Source organism: Lepisma saccharinum, chromosome 5, assembly GCF_977018435.1.
Source record: "Lepisma saccharinum chromosome 5, izLepSacc3.1, whole genome shotgun sequence".
NCBI lineage: Eukaryota > Metazoa > Arthropoda > Insecta > Zygentoma > Lepismatidae > Lepisma > Lepisma saccharinum.
In genome coordinates, this window is record NC_139233.1 from 15,927,811 (window position 1) to 15,954,066 (window position 26,256).

The 26,256-nt window shown below is 40.6% G+C and overlaps 1 protein-coding gene across 5 annotated transcripts in view; it reads right to left on the reverse strand.

The window, feature by feature from the left end:
* Nucleotides 1–26,256, reverse strand: part of LOC145987673 (putative 3',5'-cyclic phosphodiesterase pde-5) — a 186,460-nt gene that overhangs the window by 51,041 nt on the left and 109,163 nt on the right. For all 5 annotated transcript variants that reach the window (XM_083122203.1, XM_083122205.1, XM_083122206.1 and 2 more), the window contains exons 3-4: nt 23,537–23,683; nt 21,650–21,687 (exon numbers count right to left, since the gene is read on the reverse strand). In XM_083122203.1, the coding sequence (XP_082978329.1) occupies nt 21,650–21,687; nt 23,537–23,683 (185 nt within the window). The remainder of the gene's footprint in view (nt 1–21,649; nt 21,688–23,536; nt 23,684–26,256) is intronic.

The window sequence follows — 26,256 nt, forward strand, 5'->3', positions numbered from 1 at the left end:
TTTCTTCTTCTCTCACAGCTGGATTGAGTGTTACGGATTATGCGTGGGAGAGAATGTCAATGTTGGTAAGCTTTAAATTCTTTAAATAAGTGCTTCTCTTTTATTGCCTGAGGCACAGGCTTGCATTCACACAACAATGAGCATTCAAATTAGCGAAAGGGGGAGATAAAACGGAATTCTGAAAGTGGTGGAAAAGCTACATCTATTGTTGTTTTAAGTCCACTTCATGCACAGAAAGGCTAATCGGGACTGACCTACAGTTTAAAGTGGGATCCATCGGGGAGGCCCCTACGGATATGTAAATTATGCCACGAACCCTCTTTAGTAATTCTGAAAATTTCTATTACAGTTTGTTACTGTGGTGTTTTTCGAATAACTTCACTTATAATAACACATACGTTATAAAAATCTTAGAAAAAAAAATCAAGAGACGAGGCATGATTACAGTTAGATTACAATTACAATTTATTATTCAACAGAAACCATAATCATAGGTGTTTGAAGAATTCAATTCAATTTCGTTTATCTTTTAATAGAAATCAAAGAATAATGTTAATTACAAACATTTCTGATTTGATTTAGTTTAGTTTATTACTTTTTCTGCCACTTTGGACTAATCGGGAAGATGATGATGAATGGTGATACGTTGAGATGAATGGAGGGATAGTCACAAACACATAAGGACAGCACACAACACGAGCTCCACGGAGGATTATACTGGCTGTGATTCCAGACGCCAGAGCTTCGGTAGTCTGCAAAATACAGTCCTACTATGTGGAAGAGAGGTTATTTATTTATTTATTTATTTATTTCGTCTTCTTTTACATGGCGAAGTTAAGGCTGTGGAGCCTTTTCTTCCACTTGACCATGTTTACAAAAAATTGAATATGAAATAATTAAAATATTGAAAAAAAAGGGACGAAAAAAATATATAAAAAATTACAGTCGGTAACGCGTCTGACTACCATGCTCAAGGAACCGGGTTCGATCCCCGGCCGGTTCAAATCCGGGAACTTTTCTAACGTAGGAAGAGGCCCCGGCGCCCACCCAGCGTCGAATAACATGGGTACCTGGGGGAAACCCTGGGGGGTAAAGGCGGTCAGGGGCGTGATGCTGATCACATCACCCCCACTCATGACCGGATCAAGAAAGTGTGGGGCGTTACCCCCATACCCCCTATACGCCTTCATGGCGTGGTGCTAAGCACAGGGGAGCACTTTTACAGAGAAATAAAAAATACAAAGAGAAATTACATATAAGAAAGGTAATCTAACCTATAGATACGGACACACACACACACACACACACATACATATCTTTGCCCTTACACACGTACAAGCAAATACATAACACTACACTTACTTAAGCACAGTCCAATATTATACATACTTAAAACACAGTCCAAAACGGTATACTTTGACGATAATTCATCTTAACTATTACTCTAATTCATTTTAGTGCCTTACGTCCTTCTATCATTCTCTGCACCCGCCATATTAATAGGGAAATCAAACATTTAATTTTCATTGTATAATATGTGTAACTTTAACAATTTTTTGAACGTCACAATTGAGGAAGAGACATGAATTTCAGGTGGCAACTTGTTCCAAAGGCCTGCTGAGGTAACAGTAAAAGAATTTGCATAAAAGTTGGATTTGTGGAGTGGAATGGACAGCAGAGACCTTTCGCGCGATCTGGTGTTGTGGCTGTGAAAGTCGGAAAGATGCTGAAATCGGTTATAGAAATATTGCGGGTCTTTTATTTGGAGTACAATTAACTTATGAAAATTACGTTTATCGCTTAATTTAAGCCACTCGACCTTCGCAAAGTACGATGTCAACTGGTCTGAATATTTTAGGTCGAAAACGAAACGAATGCAGGCATTTTGAATTCGCTGCAGTCGTTTAGCTTGCTCGTGATTGACATCCAAGAAAGCAATGTCGCAATAGTCAACAATGGGAAATACAAGAGACTGGACCAGTTTAATTTTTATGCGTTCAGGGAGGAAGTTTTTGAGCCGATAGAGTGAATGCAATGCACCGCAGGGGGTGCTCGTTCGGCGGCGCAGATCGTATGCGCAGTTGTCCGTGGATGCATGACGTCACCATCGAAACACTCGGCACGGAAAAGGCTGGTTCCTTATGCAAATATTGAGAAATTTGACAACGAATATCTTCTAAAATATAGTAGCAAGGGAAAAGTTACAACTTTTACTGTTAAGATTCATCCTTTCTAATCAATTTATCACAAAGTTGATTCAAATGTGTAAAATGGTTTTCAAGAAATCGTGTTACGAAGGAACCCCTGTTTTGTTCTCTCCAGGATTCCAATGTAAGGGACTTTTAACTTAAGCGCGTTGGATTTCTTTTTGCTCATGTTTTGAAATAAGATTATTTTGTTCTTGCCAACTGAAATCATGCCTAAATGCTATGGAAAGCTGTGAAAACTATTATCAGAAAACTAACGGAAGAAAACTAAAATATCACAGCTTGATTGATACAAAAAAATGCGAGATTGCCCATTTTTGTGAAAAAGGCATTGTGCGAGATCTAAAAGCAGAACTTTGTAATATTGTATGTAAATGTAACGGTGTAATAAACGTGACTGCTTCCCAGGCACGTATCCAAGAGGGGGGACTTAGGGGGCTCAAGCCCCCCCGAAAGTTTTTGGTTTACACTAGATAAAATAATAATGTGACGTTAATTTAAGGAGAGAAATAATTATCGAGGCAAGACGGAGAATATTCTATAACCCTGTTATTGGTAACAGCTCGTATCCAAGGTGGGAATCAGGGGGCTCAAGCCCCCCTTCAGAAAATTTTCAGTTTACGCTAGATAAAATTAGGTTTTTGGTTTCTTGAATAATATGGTGATAATTTGAGAGAGATAATTATCTAGGCAAGACGGATAATGTTCTATAAGCCTGTTATTGTTAATAGCGTGTATCCAAGGTAGGGATCAGGTGGTTCGAGGCCCCCCCCCCGCTCCCCAAGGAAATTTTTCAGTTTACACTGATAAAATTAGGTTTTTGACTTCTTGAATAATGTGACGATAATTTAAGGAGAGGAATAATTATCGAGACAAGACGGAGAATGTTCTATAACCCTGTTATTCTTTATAGCGCGTATCCAAGGTGGGGATCGTAACTCGTGGACTCCCCCCACCAGGAAAGTTTTCATTTTACACTAGATAAAATTAGGTTTTTGTCTTCTTGAATAATGTGACGATAATTTTAGGAGAGAAATACTTATCAAGGCAAGACGGAGAATGTTCTATAACCCTGTTGTTGATAATATTGCACGTAAACTTTTCTTACGCTTTCGGTGTTGTCGTAGCGAACTTGAACACTATGTAGAAGAGACTTGTCAGCATTTGGAAGCTGCACAACAAAGGTAGTGCCGCAGGTAGGGCGATTCGGATTCATTGTAATTTTTTAATCTCTGGAAAGCGCGAGAGGGAACGTTCTTGAAAAAGAGAAGGAGTCGAACTACTGGCAATATTTCCGAATCGTGATATCTGTGAAACGTTCTAGAATATAATGAGGATATTAATACGCGGCTTCAATTTCCCGGTTGATCTGTACAACAGAATAGGTGGAGACTTCAGAGGTAAGTGTGACAATTCATACAGTCGATTAGTGATCAGTCAGTGTTCATTGGTTGCTTTATAAGATCTAGTGATTCGAAAATTAAATGGACTAAAAACCGTAAAGTAACGAAGTCTACCACTAGTTCCAGTTCGGTCCCAAAGCTAAAGACATTGACGACAGCGGAACTTCGAGTAGTGCTACGAGTAGTTCGGGTGGAAAGACGAAGAGATCGAAGGTCTCTCTCTCTAAAGTGAATATTTCGGCAGTGTCGGGCTGGGCATTGGAGCGATTTATTAAAAAAGAAATAAGCTGCACAGATCAACTGAAAATCAAAGTCTTGAGTGATGATTTCGTTGTGCCAGGACCAAATTTTGTGTATGCAGTCAGAGAATTTCATGGCATAAAAAAATACTTTTGTTTAAGGCTACTGGGTTCGACACACACTCAACAGACAATTTTGGACACTTGCGAGTGCTTAGGCATGAATATGAACAATTTGGTGGGTTTCGGCTTTTATAAGAGCTGCAAACATGGGAGGACAAGACACATTAGTGGTGTTCAGGCTCGAATGAGAGAGAAATATTCGTGAACTGTCTGATTCCAGTTCCCTGCACACAGTTTGAATCTTGCGTTGTCGAGTGGATTGTGCATTCTGTGCATGTGTAACACCTTCGTAAAAACACTTCTGGTACATAGATGTTTTGATGCCTGATGAGAAGAAATGGACAAACATACATACTGAGATGGTTCCGGCACACAATATTAATGCATGGAAACAGAGGAGTTGAGTGGTAGAAAATGTTTCACGTTCTGATTAAAATGACAGCCTTAAACAGTGGCGACGATTTAGGAGATAGTTGCTCTCCATTCTTTTGCCTCCACACTATCACACTATGGCCTCTTAATGCTTGTCTCCTTGTCCACCCCCCACATTTTGGAACCCAATTGCCACCACTGGCCTTAAACATACAATTGTGATACCCCTTTAAAAAATGGTGTTCAGCCGCCGGCCCGAAAGGAATTCCTGGATACGTGCCTGTTGCTTCCCGTAAAATATCACTGCACTCTCCACGTTCTTCTTCTTCTGTCTTTTCTTTGGCGCCGTCAATAGCTTCAACATGTTGTTTTTTTTATATATATATTTGTCACATATTTGTTTTAATTAGTATTCAGCTCGTTCCGCCACCTGAACGCAGCAGCTACGGCTCAAAGGCCAGTGTAGTTACACCGGAAGAAGGCTCGGAAATGGCAGGCTTCAGAAGTTAACTCATCCAAATTAAATTAAACAGGTATGTACTCTCTCTAAATTTAAATCATAGTTCACAAATAATTTGCTTAAAAGTTTTAAAAGTATCTGTTTTATTTAATAGCGTATTAATTGGTTCATTCTTCTCCAGCATAGCCATAGGCAGTGACCACACTAGGGGGGTGGGCAGGAACGCCTCCCAATTCTCGTTCGACAATTTCTCTCTCTCTCTTACCTGCCCCCAGTAAAACGACAAAAATAAATAAATGAATGAATGCTCTTTTAGCCAAAATATGCATTTTGTGCCGTATGTAACGGAATAATAAACATGATTGCCCCGGGAAAATATGATTTACCCCTCCATCTTTACTATTGCGCCGTCACTAGCTACAACATATTTTGATTTCTATTGTTCCCACATATTTATTTTAATTTTAGTATTGTGAATCATATTCCACTGTGTTACCTCACGTAGCCACCCCCCCTCCACACACACACACGTACGACTTCAGTTGTAAGTTTTAGACTAAGCTTGTCAAATATCCACTTATATCTTTGTATTCTTGAGCAATTTAATAAAAATCATTTCGCCCCTTCTTCTGGACTATTTCATAGGAATGTTTTCCCACTGGAAACCCCCTTTGCAGATCGAGATCCGGGGCTATAGCCTTCCCAAGCCAGCGTCCCCTCCAAATACTCTCTTGGCCTCATGAAAGACAAATATATGTATTTCTACGAAATATTAATTTGACTTGGCAGTTTCTCTTTTCGAACAGGAATAAGTTTTAAATTTTAATAGCTTATAAATTTACACTATCAATTTTGAGTAAAGGTTATGCGTAACCCTAAAAGTACATTTAGAGACTGCAAGGTCAACTCTCAATATTTCATATATATTAATAATTTTCATCACAACATCTTGTAATAATTATTTGTTACTTCAATAACCTCCTCGCAAATGTTTCTCGCATATTAAAACATAGATGCCAATTTCTGTTTATTTCCTTGTAATGCTGACCTCCGTGGCGAAGTGGTTAGCACAACGCTTTACGATGCCAAGGGCCCCCAGGTTCGAATCCCCGCCCGGGCATGGGTCTACTTCCTTTCTTCAATTTCATCATATCATCACGCATCCTCATCTTTGCGATTAGCCATATGTGACAGATAGCGAAGTAAAATAAACTAAGTCTATTAATCAATTATTTTTTAAACTCTTTAATTCTTCTTTAGCATGCCACGTTTTTGTTAAAATTATATTACGATTTGTAAAATGACGAAATTCTAAAGGAGAACACGCAACTTTCTTTGTAGCGCATCGGTCAGAAAGTTTCAGGAATATGGATTTTCAAAATACATTTTTTCACATGTACTTTGCCCCCTTTTAAAAGTAGCGCGTTTTCAATTATGTTACTAATCATTAAAAGGATGCCTCAATACCATCTTGGAGGATGACAATTATTATTTTCAACCTCCTAAAAGTAATAATATACTTCCGCTCTCTGAATCTCCCATATAAATGCTAGGGGCCGTCTGCTTCAGCCGAGCTCACTGCTTCTCCGGTGACGTCACGCGTTCGTGCAAGATCGGCAATCTTCGGATGGCTTTACCTAATCTCTATATTCCTTGAATGCACCGAAAGCTCTTCTAGATACAGAGTTAACTTGCTCTGCCCAGGTGAGATGGTGGTTGAGTATCACACCCAGATTCTTAACAGTAGTGGAGAAGGGCAGATGAATATCATTTATGTTGAGTCTAGGGAGGCTAGATTTATCTATTTTGCTCAAAATTCTAGGGGAACCTACAAGAATACACTGGGTTTTAGTCGGGTTTAGATGTAAGCCATGGTGTGCAGACCAAGTACTTATTTGTTTAAGGTCATTGTTCACAATTTCTATTGCATGCAGTATTTCTTGCGGGGGGAAAGAGAAATATAACTGAAAATCGTCGGCATAGATATGGTATTTACAGCCGTTAAGCATCGTCGGGAGGTCGTTTATATACAGAGCAAATAAGAGGGGGCCGAGTACGGTGCCTTGAGGGACACCACATGGAATGTTTTTCCACGACGATTTTCTATATAGGTCAACGACACATTTTCGACGTTCTTGTAGATAGGAGCAGAACCAATTAACCGCGGAGTCGGAAAAATTGAAAATCGATGATAATTTAGAGAGTAGTAGATCATGATCAATTGTCTGAAAAGCTTTTGTAAAGTCTAGAAGTACCAGAATCGTAAGTTGTTTATTGTCCATGGCTAGCCTCATGTCATCGGTTACGTTGACCAGAGCCGTGCAAGTGCTGTGGTTACTTCGAAAGCCAGACTGAAGAGGATCTATTAAATTATTTCGCGTTAGAAAGTCCCGGGTTTGATCGCTAACGAGATGCTCTAGAGCTTTAGACAAGGCTGGGAGGATGCTGATTGGTCGGTAATCGTTGACGTTTATTATGTTGTTTGTTTTAGGTATAGGGCGTACCAGGGCGAGTTTCCAAGACGAGGGAAATGCGCCGGTAATTAAAGAAAAATTAAAAATATGAGTGATAGGAGCAAGTACGTGGTAGAGAATTTTTTTAATCATGAGGATAGAAATTTCATCTACTCCTACGGCCGATGACTTTATCTTCTGTAACGATTTTCTGACCTGTTCCGGCGAAAAATAAGAAAAACAAAATTTTGGAGCAGTTGTGGAGCGTGTTTCAATGTTACGAATCGTTTCGTGTTTCACATTATCATCGACGATCGGAAGATCACAAAAGTGATCGTTCAATACTTCCGGTGGAAATTTATTAATGGATTCGTGGTTTCTCCGCTTCCCAACTCCCAGTATTTTCAATTTTTTCCAGAGGACGTCAGGTTTGCTTTCGTATGTTAGTAGTTCAGACGCGAATCGACGCTTTGATTTTCGTACTTCCTGGGTGCAACGGTTCCTCAGAATTCTGTAATTTTCAAAGATGGATGTGTTATAATCACCGACCTTGATCGCCTTCCTATATTTGGTGTACGCTTTGTCACGCATCGCCATAAGCCGGTGCAACTCGTCCGTCAGCCAGGGAGCAGGGGGACGCGAAACACGCTTCTTCCTGACTGGAGCATGTTTATTGTACAATTGGAGGATAAAGGTATTTAACAATAAGACTTGCTCATCCACTGTAGATAACGTACTGATTAAATGCCATGGTACAAGGGCAGCGTCTTCATTTAGGCGGGCTTCGTTAATGTTTTTGAGGTCTCTATATGAAACTTGTTTTGGTTTGTATTTAGGAATGCGAAGATAATAGGACACGTAAATTAAATCGTGGTAGGAAATTCCAGGCACTGGTATTTGGCCATGGCGCGTTACACGATTTTCGTCAGAAACCAAGATGACGTCAAGCCACGAGTCGGAAGTGGCCGTGTGGTGGGTTGGATTTAAATGGCAAATGGAAAGATTTAAAGCAGAGAACGTATCACGGAATTCTATAACCTTTTCTTTTTTGCTACATAGGTCGGTATTCATATCTCCCAGAACGATCGTGTGTGAATATTTTGGTAGAAAGTTTGCAACGTCGTTCTCGAAGTTATCAAGGCGAGTGCAAGGTGGACGATAGACTACCGCCAGGAGGAGTTTTTGTTGACAGATACTGATTTCGAGGATTATATATTCCGATGAACCTTCATAGGCATCGGGCGACTTTGAGAGAATTTTGGCAGGGACGTCCTCGCGCAAATAAATTGCCACTCCCCCTCCCCTCTTTCCGATTCTGTCTTTCCTAAATAAACGAAATCCCGGAAGATGCACCAGATCGTCCGAAAGACTCTCCTTCAACCATGTTTCCGAGACCAGTAAGGCATGTACGTCTTTGTTTATTTGAATTATATTTTCTACTTCTAGGAAATGAGCGAGAATACTTTGCGCGTTGATATGAATTGCGTTAAAGCTGCCGGGTGTAAGATTCAGCTGCGGCCCAGAATATGGATAAACCGTTTCCGTTTGTAGCGCTGCAGTTGAGTAAGAAAGGCCATTGTTGCTGTTTGTTGGAGAGGTACAAATGTTGCAAAGTTGGTTGAAAAAGTTTGACGTCGGCGTTGCCGAATTTACAGTACACAAATCGTCTCTATCAGCCATAATATATCTTACGGTTTTTAAAAGTGCTGACAAATGGATGGAAAGCACTCATTTTAAACGAGATTACATATATAATTAGTTTAAAAAAGATTTGACTTACCATAAAAGTAGCGTTGATGAAAGGCAGGTGCAGTGAACACAGAAATAACACACTTCCATTAGATTTAAATTTAAAGACACTCAAATGGACGGAACGTATGCACAAGGAAGAAAAATTGATACGCAAAGAAAAAATAGTTTCACGCGCTTGTACACAATAAAAACACATAACACACAGCACACACACAATTGCATTATTTAAACATACACTCATGAATCCTTATTGCAAATTTACTTCTCATCCCGCATTTATTTCATGTTGTCAAGTGCCGCTAGTGTTGTGACGGATACTTTTCGGCCAGTCGGTAAGAGGATGATAATTCTTCCATCTTGGGTCCACACGTTCCGTTGGCCGTGGCGGTCTTTTGCCCTCCGCAACACATCTTGTCGCACGGACGTCAGGGATTCGGTAATGAGCAGCTTCGTCCCTTTCAGAGATTTCTTCCGCCTCCAAACTTCGTCCCTGGTGCGGTAGCTGGTCAGACGAAAGATGATAGGCCTCCTTCCTTCACGGACGGCATCGGCGGCGGTTCTTCTTTGAGGGCCAAGGCGGTGAGATCTTTCGATGTGCTCCAGGGTGATGTGTTGTAGGTTTAGATTCCGGTGGAGAACGTCAAGTACCAGGGAGTCTGTATTTTCGTTTGATCTTTCAGGAATTCCATGCAGGAGGAGGCAGTTTCTCCGAGAGTACATTTCGAGGTCGTCGATTCTGATGGCATTTTCTGCCGCTTCCTTCCTTAAAATCTGCAGGTCGGACTTCACAACTTTGAATGTGTCTTCAACCTCCTCCTTGAATTTCTTGAAGGAAGCGCAGAGATCTTGCAACGGTGTAACGGCGCTGCTGTCCACGCTGTTAGGGGCTGGCTGCTGCTCGACGATCTCTTGTAGGCGGCTCTCGAAGTCCCGTAGCATCGACTCCACACCGTCTACCCGAGTTGAAACTGTATTGATAGATGGCTTCGACATTGTAATCTTTGATTATTCAATTGCTGGTATCACAACACTTCAGGACGCTTATGCAAATAGTTGCAAGTTGCCGGCGAGTGGAATATATAAAGTTCTAGATATAAATATCTCAATGAGCCAGGCTAAATTCGGGAGAAATTGCGGAGCTCCAACTACGCGTAGACCATACGGTCCGCCATCTTGGGTATCTTCGAACAGAGCCACCGCTTACACTCCACAAAAAATATTGAAATTTACATTATAAAGATTCACTTACATTATGTTTTATTTATTGAGAAGTTTCTTAGTTTGTTTTTGAACCTTTTGTGCGGTCCTGAAGTATGTGTGATAAAATGATAAAATTGGTGCAGTGCAAATACCTTCGGATTTAGTTAGTGCAAATATCATATATCATATCAAATATTGTACAAATAACAACAGTCTTATGCAACAGAATGTACTATATATGTTATGCTATCAAAAAGTACAGTCCTACTCAGATAGTTTGTCGAATATTGATATTTTCGCCATTGTTCTTGACAAAACTTCCGGTGAACATACTCCGTTACTGTAAACAGCTCCAGTCAGTGGCGTGCAAAAAGATGGGGTTTGGTGAGGCCCGTCCTTCGGCCCAGATTTCTAAAAAAAAAAAAAAGAACGTCAAAGACAGGGAAAGATGGCAAAATGGGGACTGACTACTGAGAAAAGTGTACGTGCCCCCACTCCCCTCTTTCTAAAATCCGGGCACGCCACTGGCTCCAGTCACCTAGTATCCATATTGATAACAATAAATATCCAACCAAGCGTGTCTTTCCAAAGCAGTGGAAAACATAATTGCGAAAATTGCATTGAAATACACATAATTAATACTTACTCGTTACTTTTTGTGGGTATTCTTAAAATAATCCTACATGTGTCTTTGATAATATTCTTGTGCTTGATTGACTTTGCGACAGTGTCTGGTGTAATGAAGAAAAAGAGGATTGCTGGTCATTTACTCTGTGACCCGAATCCTTTTTAACTGTGTTTATCTCGGCTCTGTGATGTACCTCATCTGGTATTCATTAGGTGATACGCATTCTAATAGCTTGGCGTCTGTGCAATGGGTTGTTTGTATCTGACCACTCTACAAACTATGGTGTGTTGTCAATAAGGGTATTCAGGCACCATTTTCAACAATGGCTTGGGCGTGGCGTATTCACACCTGAAAGCATGAAATGGGCGCACTTCCGAATTGATTACTACAGAACAGCTAACCTTCAAACTACCAGGGAACCGCTATCCGCATGTCTAAACATGATTCATGAATTGTCTGTGGAAAATATTCAGTAAACTGACAGTGAATCTCCAGTACAGATCGCAGATTAGCGAGGCTCTGGCGTCTAAATTGAAATGTTGTTTGAAGCCAACTTTATGCACAGAAAGGCTAATCGGGACTGAATCCCCAGTTTTAAACTGGGATCCGAACCACTGTGCCATGTGCTTTCTGGCGTCTGGATTCTCAGCCAGTATAATCTTCTGTAGGGTTTGTGATGTAGTGTCGTCCCTGTATGATTGTGATTGCCTCATCATTCATATCATCACCATCCATCCTCATCATCACAATTAGCCAAAAGTGGCACGAAAGGCGAAGTAAAATAAATCAAAACAATCCATCAAAATCAAAACACACAAAAGTTTGTAAACATTTGATTTAACTCCTCTTTATGCCCAGATAGGCATCAGAATATTTTAAAGTGGGATCCAAGCAACTGCGCCATCTGCCTCTCTACTTTCACCGGGATCGCGTTTCTTCTCAAGGCGACATCCCCTACACATAGGAGCTTAATAGTTAAATGAACTTTAACCCCAACTACACACACTTAGTATAAAGTAAACGTTCCTTCGCACCTGCTTCTTGAGGTCGTCGGAGTTATTGAAAATATTTCGCAAAATTATAGCTCAAATAACTAAAAATCATGTTTTTAATTAGATGTTAAAAAATAAAGGTTTTAAATTATGATAGACAATTAAAAATTGAAAAGGTTTTTCTAAGGCATTTGTAAAGTGAATTAGGCCTACTGTTTAAAAGAGATTGATTTCTGGACCATCTGTTTCCTGTTAGAAGCGGTGATTGGGTGCTAAAACTGGGGTGGTAGCAAGGACAGTTTACTTTTTCTTGGGAGACAAGAGCATTAAGAGGCCTTAGTGCGGGGGCAAGACGCGGGAGGCAACTGCCCCCACCCCCTTACTAATCACCGCCACTATTTTCTGCTCTTCAATTGCTTTGTGATTATTCGAAATGCGAACTTCGCCATCTTTAAAAAAAATGTTAGAAGCAGATTTCGACATTTTACTACTTCGTCGCTTCGTGGGTGAAAGTTTTGAATTGAATTAGAATATAGAATATGTTTGTAACAGCATGTTTTTTTCTTTTATGGGAAAACTGAAAATATCGCGATTTAGCAGAAGAAAATCCCACGAGACAAAATACAACGATACAGATAGAAATATTCTTCCTCAGGAAAAATTTCAGCAAGAACGCCATGTTTTTCAAAAAAAACATTTTGTTATTATGCACACACTAAACGTATATTTACAGGTAGGCTACTTAAACGTCGTCGCCTTGTAATTAAGGGGTCCTGGGTTCGATACCCGGTTCGGATCCCACTTTAAACTGTAGGTCCAGTCCAAATTAGTCTTACTGTGCATAAAGTGGACTTAAAACACCAACTCAATCAATCAATCAATTAAACAATGCGGGAAGATAAATAATCAATTAAAATTCTATAGAATTAACTTTCTATAGTAGGTACTTTTTACTATATTATGAATTCTAAAATAATTAGATATGAAAGGCCAATACTTATTTTGTGCCTCTTCTGTTAGTACAGTCACGGACACTTCTGGGTTGAAATGCTACCATTAGATTTTGATGGAATTGTCACAACCCAGAAATGTTAATGACTCTACAGTCATGGACACTTCTGGGTTGTAACGATTCCATTGAAAGTTAATGGAATTGTTATAACCCAGAAGTGTCCGTGACTGTACATGGCTATGGTAGTATGTACAGTCATGGAAAAAAGTTCTTCCCCATAAGGCTTTAATAGGAGCAAGTAATGCAGGAGGGTAGGCAACACATATTGCACCCTTCGATGATCGGGTGATTTTGCCTGTCTTAACACCGAGAAATGTGTTCCACGCGAAGGTCAACATGACAGGAAAGCAAAGAGGGTCACGTGACTATTGGTTACGTGGAGTGTTGTGCTTCTCCACGTCCCCAGTTCTTGATCCACATTGCAGAAAAAGTAGAGCTGCATGCAATATATGAAAATAGGTTGTTTTCAACTACACGCTTAATTATGATTTTCCCAATTGTAAATCTATCACACGTGTCTCCCGATTTAGTCGGGACAGTCTTTTACTTTGAATTCCTGTTTGTCATAGGCGTAACTTGACGGGAGCAGAAAGGGCATTTGTAACCCCCCCCCCAAAAAAAAATCAGGTTTCTTAAAGCTGCTAAAACAGAAATTAAATACTATGATTTGACGCGTCCAAAAAATTATTATATTGAAAGATTGTTCCCAAATACGTAGATAGCAATTTAATACTTTGAAAGTGTCTCAGATTTGTTTATTATGTCACAACTTAGTGTGGCACAGATCTACTACAAAAGTGGAATTTCGTAACAGAAATATGAACCCACTCCTTTTATTTCGTAGCCGATTTCATCTTGAAACTGAAATTAAGAATATTAGTTAACAATGTCATTGGTAAACAATAAAAAAATGTGTTAGACCCAATTCTTTAATACCTTATCATAATCTTTATCGCAAGTTTAAATTTTGTTGTAAGTCCACTTTATGCAAAAAAAAAAAAAGGTAAAGTTCTCACCTGTGCTTAGCGCTACGCCATGAAGTCGTATAGGGGGTGTGGGGGTAACGCCCCACACTTTCTTGATTCGTTCGTGAGTGGGGGTGATGTGATCAGCATCACGACGCCCCACACTTTCTTGATTCGTTCGTGAGTGTGGGTGATGTGATCAGCATCACGCCCCTGACCGCCTTTACCCCCAGGGTTTCCCCCAGGTACCCATGTCATTCGACGCTGGGTGGGCGCCGGGGTCGCTTCCAACGTTAGAAAAGTTCCCGGGCTTGAACCGGCCGGGGATCGAACCCGGGGCCTATAGCATGGTAGTCAGACGCGTTACCGACTGAGTCACCGGCACAGATAGACTAATCTGAAATGCATACAGTTTAAAGTGGGATCCGAACCACTATGTGCGATCACCTGGTATCGTACCCGAGACCCCTTGATTACAAGGCCTTACCACTACGCCAACAGTGAGGCGCACACAATCTTTGTATTTCGACCTTTTTAAACCTATATGTATCATATAAGAGGTTGTTTAACGTTGCTATGCCTCTATAGATTATATTTAGCCAGTATTCGAGCACATAGCGTCAGGTTTCATAGAATATAAGCTTCTCTTCCATGTTTATGGTTTCCTGTCTGCAGTAGAAAAACTGGCAGGTTCCCATTGCTTTTCTTTCAATAGTCTTCCAATGGTTGCATATCATATCACTCAAATTTGATTCATTCGTTGCGAACACAATCCCCGATGGCGGAGTGGGATCGTGGGCGCCTTGTAATTAAGGGATCCCGGGTTCGATACTCGGTGGAGGAACATAGTGGTTCGGATCCCCCTTTAAACTGTAGGTCCATTCACGATTAGCCTAACAGGACATAAAGTGGACTTAAGACACCAAATCAAGCAACCAACACAATCCCGTTATTGTCCAGATTATCACCGACACGAGTAACGCGAGTGGTAGAAGAAAAGCGAAGTAAAATAACTGAAACAGAAATAAAAGGAAAAAGCGAAATAAATTTTATTCATAATATTCTGCAGTCACTTGAGTTGTATTCACGGGATGCTATCTTTAAAGAAAGCCGTGGTCTCTTCCTTGTCTTTTTCGCTTTCTTTGTGCTCTTGCTTCCCCCGTCACGATTGGTCTAAAACTAATTAATGCGACGTTAATTAAACAATCCAAACAACGAAACAATGCACAATCAACTGCACAAAACAACATTCCAAATGTTTTCGAATCGGAAAACAATTGAGATGCTGTAAAATGACTTAAGATGCAGTAATAAAGTGGGAATTCGGTACCGTATAGAATTAAATCGGTAGAGATGTTCGATTTGATTGGATGTTTGTTATTTAGATTTGCTATTCTTTCACTTTTGGCAAATAGCGACGATGAAGATGAATGATGCTATAATGAAATTGATGAAGGGACACTCACCAAGGACACCCACGCCCAAGTCGAGATTCTAACCAGGGACCCATGGCATCGTAGCGCGCTGTGCTAACCACTCCTCCATGGAGTGGACATTATACCATATTTTGTGTGCTCCATTGGGATCAATCAATGGAATGAATAGGCATATTATATGATTAAAAAATTCATATCATAATACCACGTCATATTATTCGGCACGAAGTAACATCAGATACATTCAATCTTGCATTTTTGCCTTTCAACTAATTCTTTGAATTCAGGTTAATCACAACAATAAGATAAATTATGAAGCAAATGATAGTTATTACGAATTACCTGACAGAAACAACATTAAGCAGGCTCGGTGGTCAAGCTCATTAAGTGATTGACATTCGATATCGTCGCCAAAGTTCCCGGGTTTGAGTACCGTCCTTGTCGGGGGTGTTTGACTATTTCGTCATCAATTTCATGTAATGGTCACTCGTCCTTATCGTCGCGATCATCGAACAGAGAATAAAAATTATAAAAATAAATACGATGGAAGAGTACTTATTTCATCTCTCACGAAATCTCCTACAAAACCGGAATATATGAAATACATGTATATTCATTCACATACATTTTCGATTTCTATATTTAACTAATCAAGACCGAGAACGGGAGAGCAATTTTCAATTCGACATACAGAGAGACGGAGACACTGTCAAGTCTCGTTTCTTCTTGGCACCTCCGTAATCGAGTTGTTCTGTTTGTCATTGGCTTTGTATTGGCAATTATTGTCATTATTCTTCCCCTGCAGGTAAACCATAACGATGAATTATGATGAAATGAAGCAGATAAAAGGGCAAGAACAAGAAAGTCATGCCTATTCGGGACTCCAACCCAGAACCTTACGTAACGAGATTTGAAATTCTGGAGAAGGCGTCCGTGTTTCGCTTGGTTTTCTCTTTCCTCTACTTCTCTTATATTATCATACATGTATAATAAAAATGGATCTGATACGATATGTTGCGATTCATAATTGTGCTGGTTAGATGCTACAGATGTGAACTCCAACCTGCAATATATTATTCCCTTTTGTTTCGTATCTGGTTGAACATGAAATTTTCTTACACTGTGACAATTTCTTTCTTAGTTTTGGTTTGGTGCACACATATATTATTTTCTGGACTCGACCTTCAGTTTAAAGTGGGATACTAACCACTATGTGCATCCACCGTGTATCAAACCCGGGATCCACTGATTACAAGGCAACGACGTTATCACTACGCCATCAAGGAGGCCCCATGACAAAATGTTATTCACTCGATCTCTACCATAATTTATTTGAGCATTTACATTTTCGTTTTCTTCTTCTTTTTTCCTTTTGTTAACTACTCTTATACAAGTCATTTTGCGTCTTCGAATTTCTTCTTGTTTCAGGAAAAAATAATACATGCAGGCTGTATAAAAATCCCCCGTTCAAATAGATAAAACGTTCACTCTCGAGAACTAATTTACATGTTTATCACTAACGTAACCATTAGGAAGGAAATTATTGAAATGTTAACTGATATAACTGCAGATGAAACAATACTTACAGCCACTGACGAAATATCTATTCTTGTGTAGCCTCACAGACAACAAGTATATGGTGAGTCATTCACTCTTGCTGACTACGGGCGAAGGTCACTGAACTAAAGGGTGGTGGCAAGCAAGCAGGCTTCTGCTCTACCAAAGACGAGGTCACATGTTCCAGTTATCAATGGCGTACGAAATAAGGAGGAACACAGCTATCTGACGTATGATTTGGTCCCGTCATTGCACGTAAAACACTTTATCATCGTGGCCTTGAAGTTCCCTCAGGGCACTCCTACGTAAAGGCTTCTCAGCTACAAGGATATCTTCCCCATTGAGTGGAGGAAAAGTGGGTGCGTATAGAGGTCATTCAACTTTCGTATTCTTTTTCATTTCAGAACCCGTGCTGTATCGTCGACTTAATCCAATCTATCCGATGTAGGTTTTAGGTTCTGTTTCAGTTCGGTTATTTCACGTTGTCTTCCTGCTTATGTTATTCGCGACGAAGGTTCTGGATTCGATAATCTGGACAATAACGGGATTGTGTTGGTTGCTTGATTTGGTGTCTTAAGTTCACTTTATGTCCTGTTAGGCTAATCGTGAATGGACCTACAGTTTAAAGGGGGATCCGAACCACTATGTTCCTCCACCGAGTATCGAACCCGGGATCCCTTAATTACAAGGCGCCCACGATCCCACTGCGCCATCGGGGATTGTGTTCGAAACGAATGAATCAAATTTGAGTGATATGATATGCAACCATTGGAAGACTATTGAAAGAAAAGCTATGGGAACCTGCCAGTTTTTCTACTGCAGACAGGAAACCATAAACATGGAAGAGAAGCTTATATTCTATGAAATCTGACGCTATGTGCTCGAATACTGGCTAAATATAATCCATAGAGGCATTGCAACGTTAAACAACCTCTTATATGATACATATAGGTTTAAAAAGGTCGAAATACAAAGATTGTGTGCGCCTCACTGATGGCGTAGTGGAAGGCCTTGTAATCAAGGGGTCTGGGGTACGATACCAGGTGATCGCACATAGTGGTTCGGATCCCACTTTAAACTGTATGCACTTCAGATTAGTCTGTCTGTGCCGGTGACTCAGTCGGTAACGCGTCTGACTACCGTGCTATAGGTCCCGGGTTCGATTCCCGGACGGTTCAAGCCCGGGAACTTTTCTAACGTTGGAAGCGGCCCCAGCGCCCACCCAGCGTCGAATGACATGGGTACCTGGGGGAAACCCTGGGGGTAAAGGCGGTCAGGGGCGTGATGCTGATCACATCACCCCCACTCACGAACGAATCAAGAAAGTGTGGGGCGTTACCCCCACACCCCCTATACGCCTTCATGGCGTAGCGCCAAGCACAGGTGAGAACTTTACCTTTTTTTCTTTTTTGCATAAAGTGGACTTACAACAAAATTTAAACTTGCGATAAAGATTATGATAAGGTATTAAAGAATTGGGTCTAACACATTTTTTTATTGTTTACCAATGACATTGTTAACTAATATTCTTAATTTCAGTTTCAAGATGAAATCGGCTACGAAATAAAAGGAGTGGGTTCATATTTCTGTTACGAAATTCCACTTTTGTAGTAGACCTGTGCCACACTAAGTTGTGACAATAAACAAATCTGAGACACTTTCAAAGTATTAAATTGCTATCTACGTATTTGGGAAAAATCTTTCAATATAATACTTTTTTTGGACGCGTCAAATCATAGTATTTAATTCCTGTTTTAGCAGCTTTAAGAAACCTGATTTTTTTTGGGGGGGGGGATTACAAATGCCCTTTCTGCTCCCGTCAAGTTACGCCTATGACAAACAGGAATTCAAAGTAAAAGACTGTCCCGACTAAATCGGGAGACACGTCTGATAGATTTACAATTGGGAAAATCATAATTAAGCGTGTAGTTGAAAACAACCTATTTTCATATATTGCATGCAGCTCTACTTTTTCTGCAATGTGGATCAAGAACTGGGGACGTGGAGAAGCACAACACTCCACGTAACCAATAGTCACGTGACCCTCTTTGCTTTCCTGTCATGTTGACCTTCGCGTGGAACACATTTCTCGGTGTTAAGACAGGCAAAATCACCCGATCATCGAAGGGTGCAATATGTGTTGCCTACCCTCCTGCATTACTTGCTCCTATTAAAGCCTTATGGGGAAGAACTTTTTTCCATGACTGTACAGTACCCAGGAGCGGCTCGTGCATTATTTACCTGAGGGTTCACCGAAGTCATTTGACACATATTCAGTTTCCGCAAATAGACTTCGTTCGCCAAACAAAAGGAAAGGGAGGGGGGGGGTTAAAAGGTTTGTCCAGAATTTTTTTCATCTGGGAGTATAAGGTTTCGTAGTAGGGGTGTGTTAATATATTTAGGGCTGAAACTACAATAAATTCTGCCTTTATGAAAAATGTGAGGTTATATTGGAAAATTATGAATGTCCTCAGGCAGGGGCAAGGAAGATATTTCTTTCCAGGAGGGGCAAAAACACTCCTTCAGTCTGAAGTTACTGCAGCGTTTTATAATAATTACCATAAATGACTGTGACTGAAATTAAATTATATGAGTATAATATATAATTTTTGGTTGACATTCATTTTACAGAGGGGGGCGGCCCCCTCCTTTTCCACTTCCGGACGTCCATGCCGACTAATCAGAACTAGTCCTACATCAACTAATGGCATGTGCATGCTAGAAATCGAACCTGAGACCCTTTCATTGATACGCGACAGCTTTGTTCAAATTTAGGGCTGGTCGACCAGCACACGCTTACTTTCCGCGGACAAGGAAGTTTGTTTACGTTAATTATATGCATTTCTAGCGGTCATTTCTTACCAGCGCGGACAGCAAAGCCTACACTGCATTAAATGATGACGTAACTTAGGTAAAGTCTGTCCCTCGCATCACTCGCAGCATCATTTAATACTTTCCGGCAAGTATCCAAGCACTTCAAAAACTAACAAAGTTGAGACATTGACAGCGAGTCACGTCTTCGCGAAATTCTTTCTCTTTCGCGAACCCGAACCCGAAGTGTTTCCTCCTTTAAGGAAAAACCTCTGAATACATGCACGAGCTATTTTGGTATATTTAGTTTAATTCATCGCATCTAATTCCAGCTTTTATTAGTTTCTACTCATCCATCTCTGCCACAATCTTGCATTTATTCCAAGAAGTTCGGCGCAAAAATGATACAATGTGAAGATTGAATATGCAATGTGTGCGCTTCAAACTTGAACCCCACAGGGCAACACTGGAAGGGAGGAAGCAGCAAGAACGGAGCCTTGTGCCGTGGCTTCTGCGAGAGAACGAACTGCGCATGACCGTTGGTTGGAGATAAGGATCTGACAGTATCCTCTTCCATGTACTTTGCCCTATCCCTCCTCGAGCTTCTACTCCCGCACGAAGCTTTCACAATGGCACGAGCTGTCCTGTGGAGGTTCAACTGAGGGTCTCTCTACACCAGGGCGGCCGACTCGCGGTTTCTCCTTCTCACCAAAAGAGTTCGTCGTATTACGGACACAAATACGTGACTTGTGTAAAAACTTTAGCGAAATAATGTGAAAAGGTAAAGACATTGTTTGTTGTTCACTCTCGAGGTGATTATCGTATATTACTGGGGGTTCACTGATCCTGTGCGCTATGGGGCCAACCGCGCCTGACAGTACTTACAGCTGAGGTAGGACCTTTGTAAGGTGTCTGAATATTCAGACCAGACTAGTATAATAGCTTTATATATTGATATATCTTGTATTAAGTGCAGGGCATTCATAAATTAGTTATACAGAAGTATGCTACCATATCTGCTGAACTAGATCAAGTCGCGAGGTCAAGTGAGTTCAAAAAGTCCTGCTGAGTCCTCACGCTCACTACACCCACTGGACTACAATTGCATCACACCTGCGTAATATAAATTATCTTATAAACATATGGCGGGAATGTATATTAGTGTTTTCAATGGGATCTCCTATTCCTCTATTCACTATTCCTTTCCTCTCCTTGCCACTTTCCGATTTGTGAGTTGATTAGTTGATTTGGTTATTTTTACTTTGCTTTTCTGGCACTTTTGGCTAATAGCCAAGATGACGAAGGATGGTAATAAGATCAAATTCATGAAGGGAGAGTCACACCATTATTCGACAAACAGACGCCCTGGTTTAAAGTTTTAGGTACCAGGATGACATACAATGTTATGATATTGTAATATTGAATGTTGCAATAAATATTATCTCTTTGCAGTGGGTTGGAAGCCACATACCTGTAACCGAAACTTGAAATTTTGCTGAGCTTTCTGTTGTAATTAAATGCCACTTTTGAGTAGTTAATTTCTGAATCACCTTTACTTTGATGGACTACGTGACTGATGAATTACTCTACATTTTAATTGTTTTTACGACATAGCGTTAAACTAATGACCTCGGATATTCAAGCTTTTTCTACGTTCAAGTTCCAGCTAGAAAATACGTCTCCACTGTGATTGTGTATTAGTTCATGGGCCTCCCCGATGGCACAGTGGTAGCGTCGTCGCCTTGTAATCAAGGGGTCCCGGGTTCGATTCCCGGTGGAGTCACATGGTGGTTCGGATCCCACATTAAACTGTAGGTCCAGTCCCGATTAGCCTTACTGTGCATAAAGTGGACTTTAAACAACAAATCAATCCAATGTATTAGTTCATTTATTTTATATAATATAAATAATATACTATCCGTATCTTCGAGATTGATCAAAACATTTATAAAGACTCTAAACAAATTCAACAAAACACCATGCATATTATATATACGTATATATATAGTGTAGGTATAGTATATTGAGGAGATTCTTACCTTCCATCTGGATAAACTAGTCTTTCGTCCTATTTTTCCTGCAAAACAAAACAAGTGAAATTATCTGCAAAGTGTTGCTAATATACAGGGCGAAGCAAAAGTCCAGAACCACTCTTTTAATTTGAAAACGGCTTGACGGAGGACGATGAAATTTCGGATATAGGTAATGGAGGTGGGGGCACACCAGATGCAACATGGCGGTCGTCTTGAAAGTCGTCATCTTGGAATTACTGATTTTCAAATGGGAAGGGGGTCATGTGGTACATCGTAGAAGATGTGCGTTTTCTCATAAATAAGAATATGCAGTTATTTTTCCCCTAACTATATTTCGTGAGGATATTTTGACAGTTGAAGTTCACATTTGGCGTAATGTAATGGGTTGTTATTTATTCGTTCCAGATGATGTAACATGGCTCTAACCCTTCAAGAACGGATTGAAATTGTTGTGATAAGTGAGAAGCTCAGTGCAGGGTAGTCGCAGAGGATTTCAACGCCCGGAGTGCAAAGAGAGACGACATCTCAATACCACAATGTTGCGTGTGTTGCAGAAGTTTAAAGAGGAGGGATTCGTACACAACAGAGAACGTAGTGGACGGCCGAGAACCGCTACCGACGAGGAAACAGCAATGACAATCGTGAGGTCCTTGGTCAAGAACCCGATATCTTAACTGAGGATGACCAAGACAGGCGGGTACAGTTTGCAGACTGAAGTTTGGCTCGATGCAACAGGGATCCCATTTTTTCGAAAAGTGTTCTGTTTAGCGATGAGGCCAAGCAACACACGCAACACTGTGGTATTGAGATGTCGTCTCTCTTTGGACGTCGGGCGTTGAAATCCTCTGCTACTACCCTGCACTGAGCTCCCTACTTATCACAACAAAGTCAATCCGTTCTTGAAAGGTTAGAGTCATGTTACATCATCTGGAACGAATAAATAACAACCCATTACATTACGCCAAATGTGAACTTCAACTGCCAAAATATCCTCACGAAATATAGTTAAGGGAAAAATAACTACATATTCTTATTTATGAGAAAACGCACATCTTCTACGATGTGCCACATGGCCCACTTCCCATTTAAAAATCTGGAGGTAATCCAAAGATGACGGATTTCAATATGGCCCCCAGATGTATATTAACCCCATCTGGTGTGCCCCTACCCCCATTACCAATATCCGAAATTTCATCGTCCTCCGTCAAGCCGTTTTAAAGGACTTTGCCTCACCCTGTTACGTTGTAAAATTATCTTATTACTTCACAAAATAATGTTTTCATTCTTACCATGTATAGTAGCTTTTATTTTTTTTAATTTCCAATGTAATATATTGTATTAGAAAATTAGAAAATCATTTGGAAAGCTGGTTCAGTCTAAAATTATTGTTTAAGTATGCTATCGTTATTTACGACATGAAGTTAAACGCAAAGGTACGTACAAGTAAAAAAAAATACTACTGGTATACAAAGTAAGTCCAAAGGTAACAATACTATTGAGTAACTGCTGTTTCCTTGTTTCCATGTTTAATAAAACACTAAACTAACCATGGAGGTCTTTATTATGTAATAACGTACCATATAATAGGGTTTTCTTCAGACCAAGATTCAAACTCAATCTTTGTCGTCTTCGTCTGAAGAAGACCCTGTTTGAGGGTGGAAACTTAGGTGCATGGTGTGTTATTTAATAATAAATACTGGCCTGGTTAGAATTTTTAGTGTTTTAATAAAGTAAGTCGCTTCAGTAGCGGAATGGCCAGGACAAGGATCCTGGATTCGAAATCCGGATGTGTTTTTCTTGATGAAGAGTTGAGTAGAAAAGTAAGAAAAATGAAAAATATACTAAGTTGCCTCCGATTTCAAGCTAGACGTACGGAATGTGTATTGATCTTACCATTAGCGTCCGTTCTCTTCTTGGTTCTTTGCGTCTTTCGGATCATCCATCGTTCCAGCTGCTCAAGATCCACTTCCTCCATTAGGAACCGCTCCAGAAATTCTGGATGAGCTCTAAGAAAGCCAGCCACATCATCTGTGGACGGCTCTGCAATGAGAGAGTACATGTGCTGAAAAATATTGGTTTAGCAATAGCCTATAAACCGTTTACTTGTATTGCTAACAAAAAAAAAAACACTTTCCCAAACTTCTGACGTCGTAGAGAAACACATGAACGGAAAGAGGACACGTTGAAGATTTGATTTGTTGTCGGAAGAGTCGAAAAATCCCACTTGATTTAAGCATACATACAAACTATCTCATATATGTTGGAAAATAATATTGTCCCAAGTAACATAAATAAGATGTGTGTGATTGTTTTAAAATATTAGCACACAAAAATTGTTAACAGTATTTCGTTATTTTAAGTTTCCTTTCATCTCTGCCTTGTGCACATTCTGGAATACGAGGCGCATCCAGAAAGTAAGTTTCCCTATTTTTTTCCCGTGAAAGTAAACATAATGAGCCGTGTAAATTGCGCATGCGCAGCAGAGCTAAGACGTATCAATCATATGCCAGGCCGACAGATCCCGCCCGGCGCCAGTAGCGAGGCAGCAGTGGTCCGAAGTGGAAGCTCGTATTCCTTCTCCCGCCGCATGCCAGTAGCGAGGCAGCAGTGGTCCGAAATGGAAGCTCGTATTCCTTCTCCCGCCGCATGCGAGGTTCGGTCGGTGATAAAGTTCCTGAATGCACAAAGCATTGCGCCAATTGACATTCATCGTCAGCTCTGTGAGGTCTATGGGCCGAACATTATGAGTAAGCAGATGGTGCGTCGCTGGTGTCGGCAGTTTTCGGAAGGTCGTCAAAGTGTCCATGATGAAGAGCGCAGTGGGCGTCCGTCCCTCATCACTGATGATCTGGTTGAGCTGGTGCGGCAGCGCATCGTAGAGAACCGTCGCTTCACGATTACGGAGTTGAGTAGCCTTTTTCCGCAGATATCGCGATCCGTGTTCCATGAGATTGTCACGCAGCGCCTGCTGTTCAAAAAATTGTGGGCCAGGTGGGTGCCGAAAAACCTGACACCCGAACACAAAATGAAACGTTCAGGAGCAGCACTGACATTCCTGCAACGGTACCATGATGATGGCGATGATTTCCTCTACAGGATCGTCACGGGCGATGAGACGTGGATTTCGCACTTCACCCCGGAAACCAAGCAGCAGTCAATGCATTGGCGGCATAGTGGATCTCCGGTCAAGAAGAAATTCAAACAGACGCTGTCGGTACAGAAAGTGATGTGCACCGTGTTTTGGGACAGGAAGGGCATTTTGCTCATTCCTCCCCAGAGGTGAAACGGTGAACGCTGACCATTACTGTGAAACACTAAGGAAATTGCGACGTGCCATTCAAAACAAGAGGCGTGGCATGCTTACTGCAGGTGTTGTGCTCCTCCATGACAATGCTCGTCCACATACGGCTCGGCGCCCAGCAGCTGTTTTGACGGAATTTGGCTGGGAGTTGTTTGATCATCCACCTTACAGTCCTGATCTGGCTTCCAGCGATTTTCACGTTTTCTTGCACCTCAAGAAATTCCTGTCCTCCGGTGAGCGTTTTGGCAACGACGAAGAGCTGAAGACGTCTGTCACACGCTGGTTCCATTCACAGGCGGCAGAGTTCTACGACAGTGGGATACAAAAGTTGATACCACGATACAACAAGTGTCTCAATTCTGGTGGTTGCTATGTTGAAAAATAGCTGAACCTTTGCTGTACCTGTTGCCAATAAATGGTTTCCTGAAACTATGTTGGTTTTCTTTTTTAAAAAAATAGGGAAACTTACTTTCTGGATGCGCCTCGTATTTATTGACTAAAAATCTTGAAGAATAATATTGAAAGATTCGTTCAAAATTATTTACTACTTCATTTATTATGTACGAATGGTGGCGCAGTGTAGCCTATGCCTGTTTCTCAAATTTGTAATTTTCGTTTTCTTCTTAAAATGGATGCACAGAAAAGCGACATTATGTAAGTTATTTATCAGTGGTATAAAAATAGTGTAAATGCTCATTAGTAGATATAATACCCATTAGTATTTTAATAAATTAAGCGCTCGCCTCCATTATTTCACCGGGACGTAATTTGGATTGACTAAAAAAAAACTAGGTTTCAATCATTTTAAATCTTAGGGAGTTTCACACCGAAGCGAAACGTGACACGTGTCGCTTGAGATTTTTACCAATCGAAATGAAGCTCGTGTGACCTGTCATGCCGGTAAGGTGTGAAACGGTGCTGTTGGTTGACTCGTTCCCAAGCGACAAGCGTCGCTTGGTTGTGAAATTTCCCTTACTAAACATTTTTTATTCCTTCTCAACCTCCTTCCCAACATTGAAAATAAAATAAAAGTATTTTTAATTTCAATTTTCTTCTTATTAAACGCAACACACTGTAATTATATTAAACATGTGAATTAAAGGTTTGATCTTATGAATTTGTTGTTAATAATTTTATGCCAAATTAATCACAATATTATCTTAATAAACACATGACACAATTACATTAGTACTAAGTACACACACACACACACACACACACACACAGGAGAGAGAGAGAGAGAGAGAGAGAGAGAGAGAGAGAGAGAGAGAGAGAGAGAGAGAGAGAGAGAGAGAGAGAGAGAGATATCAAT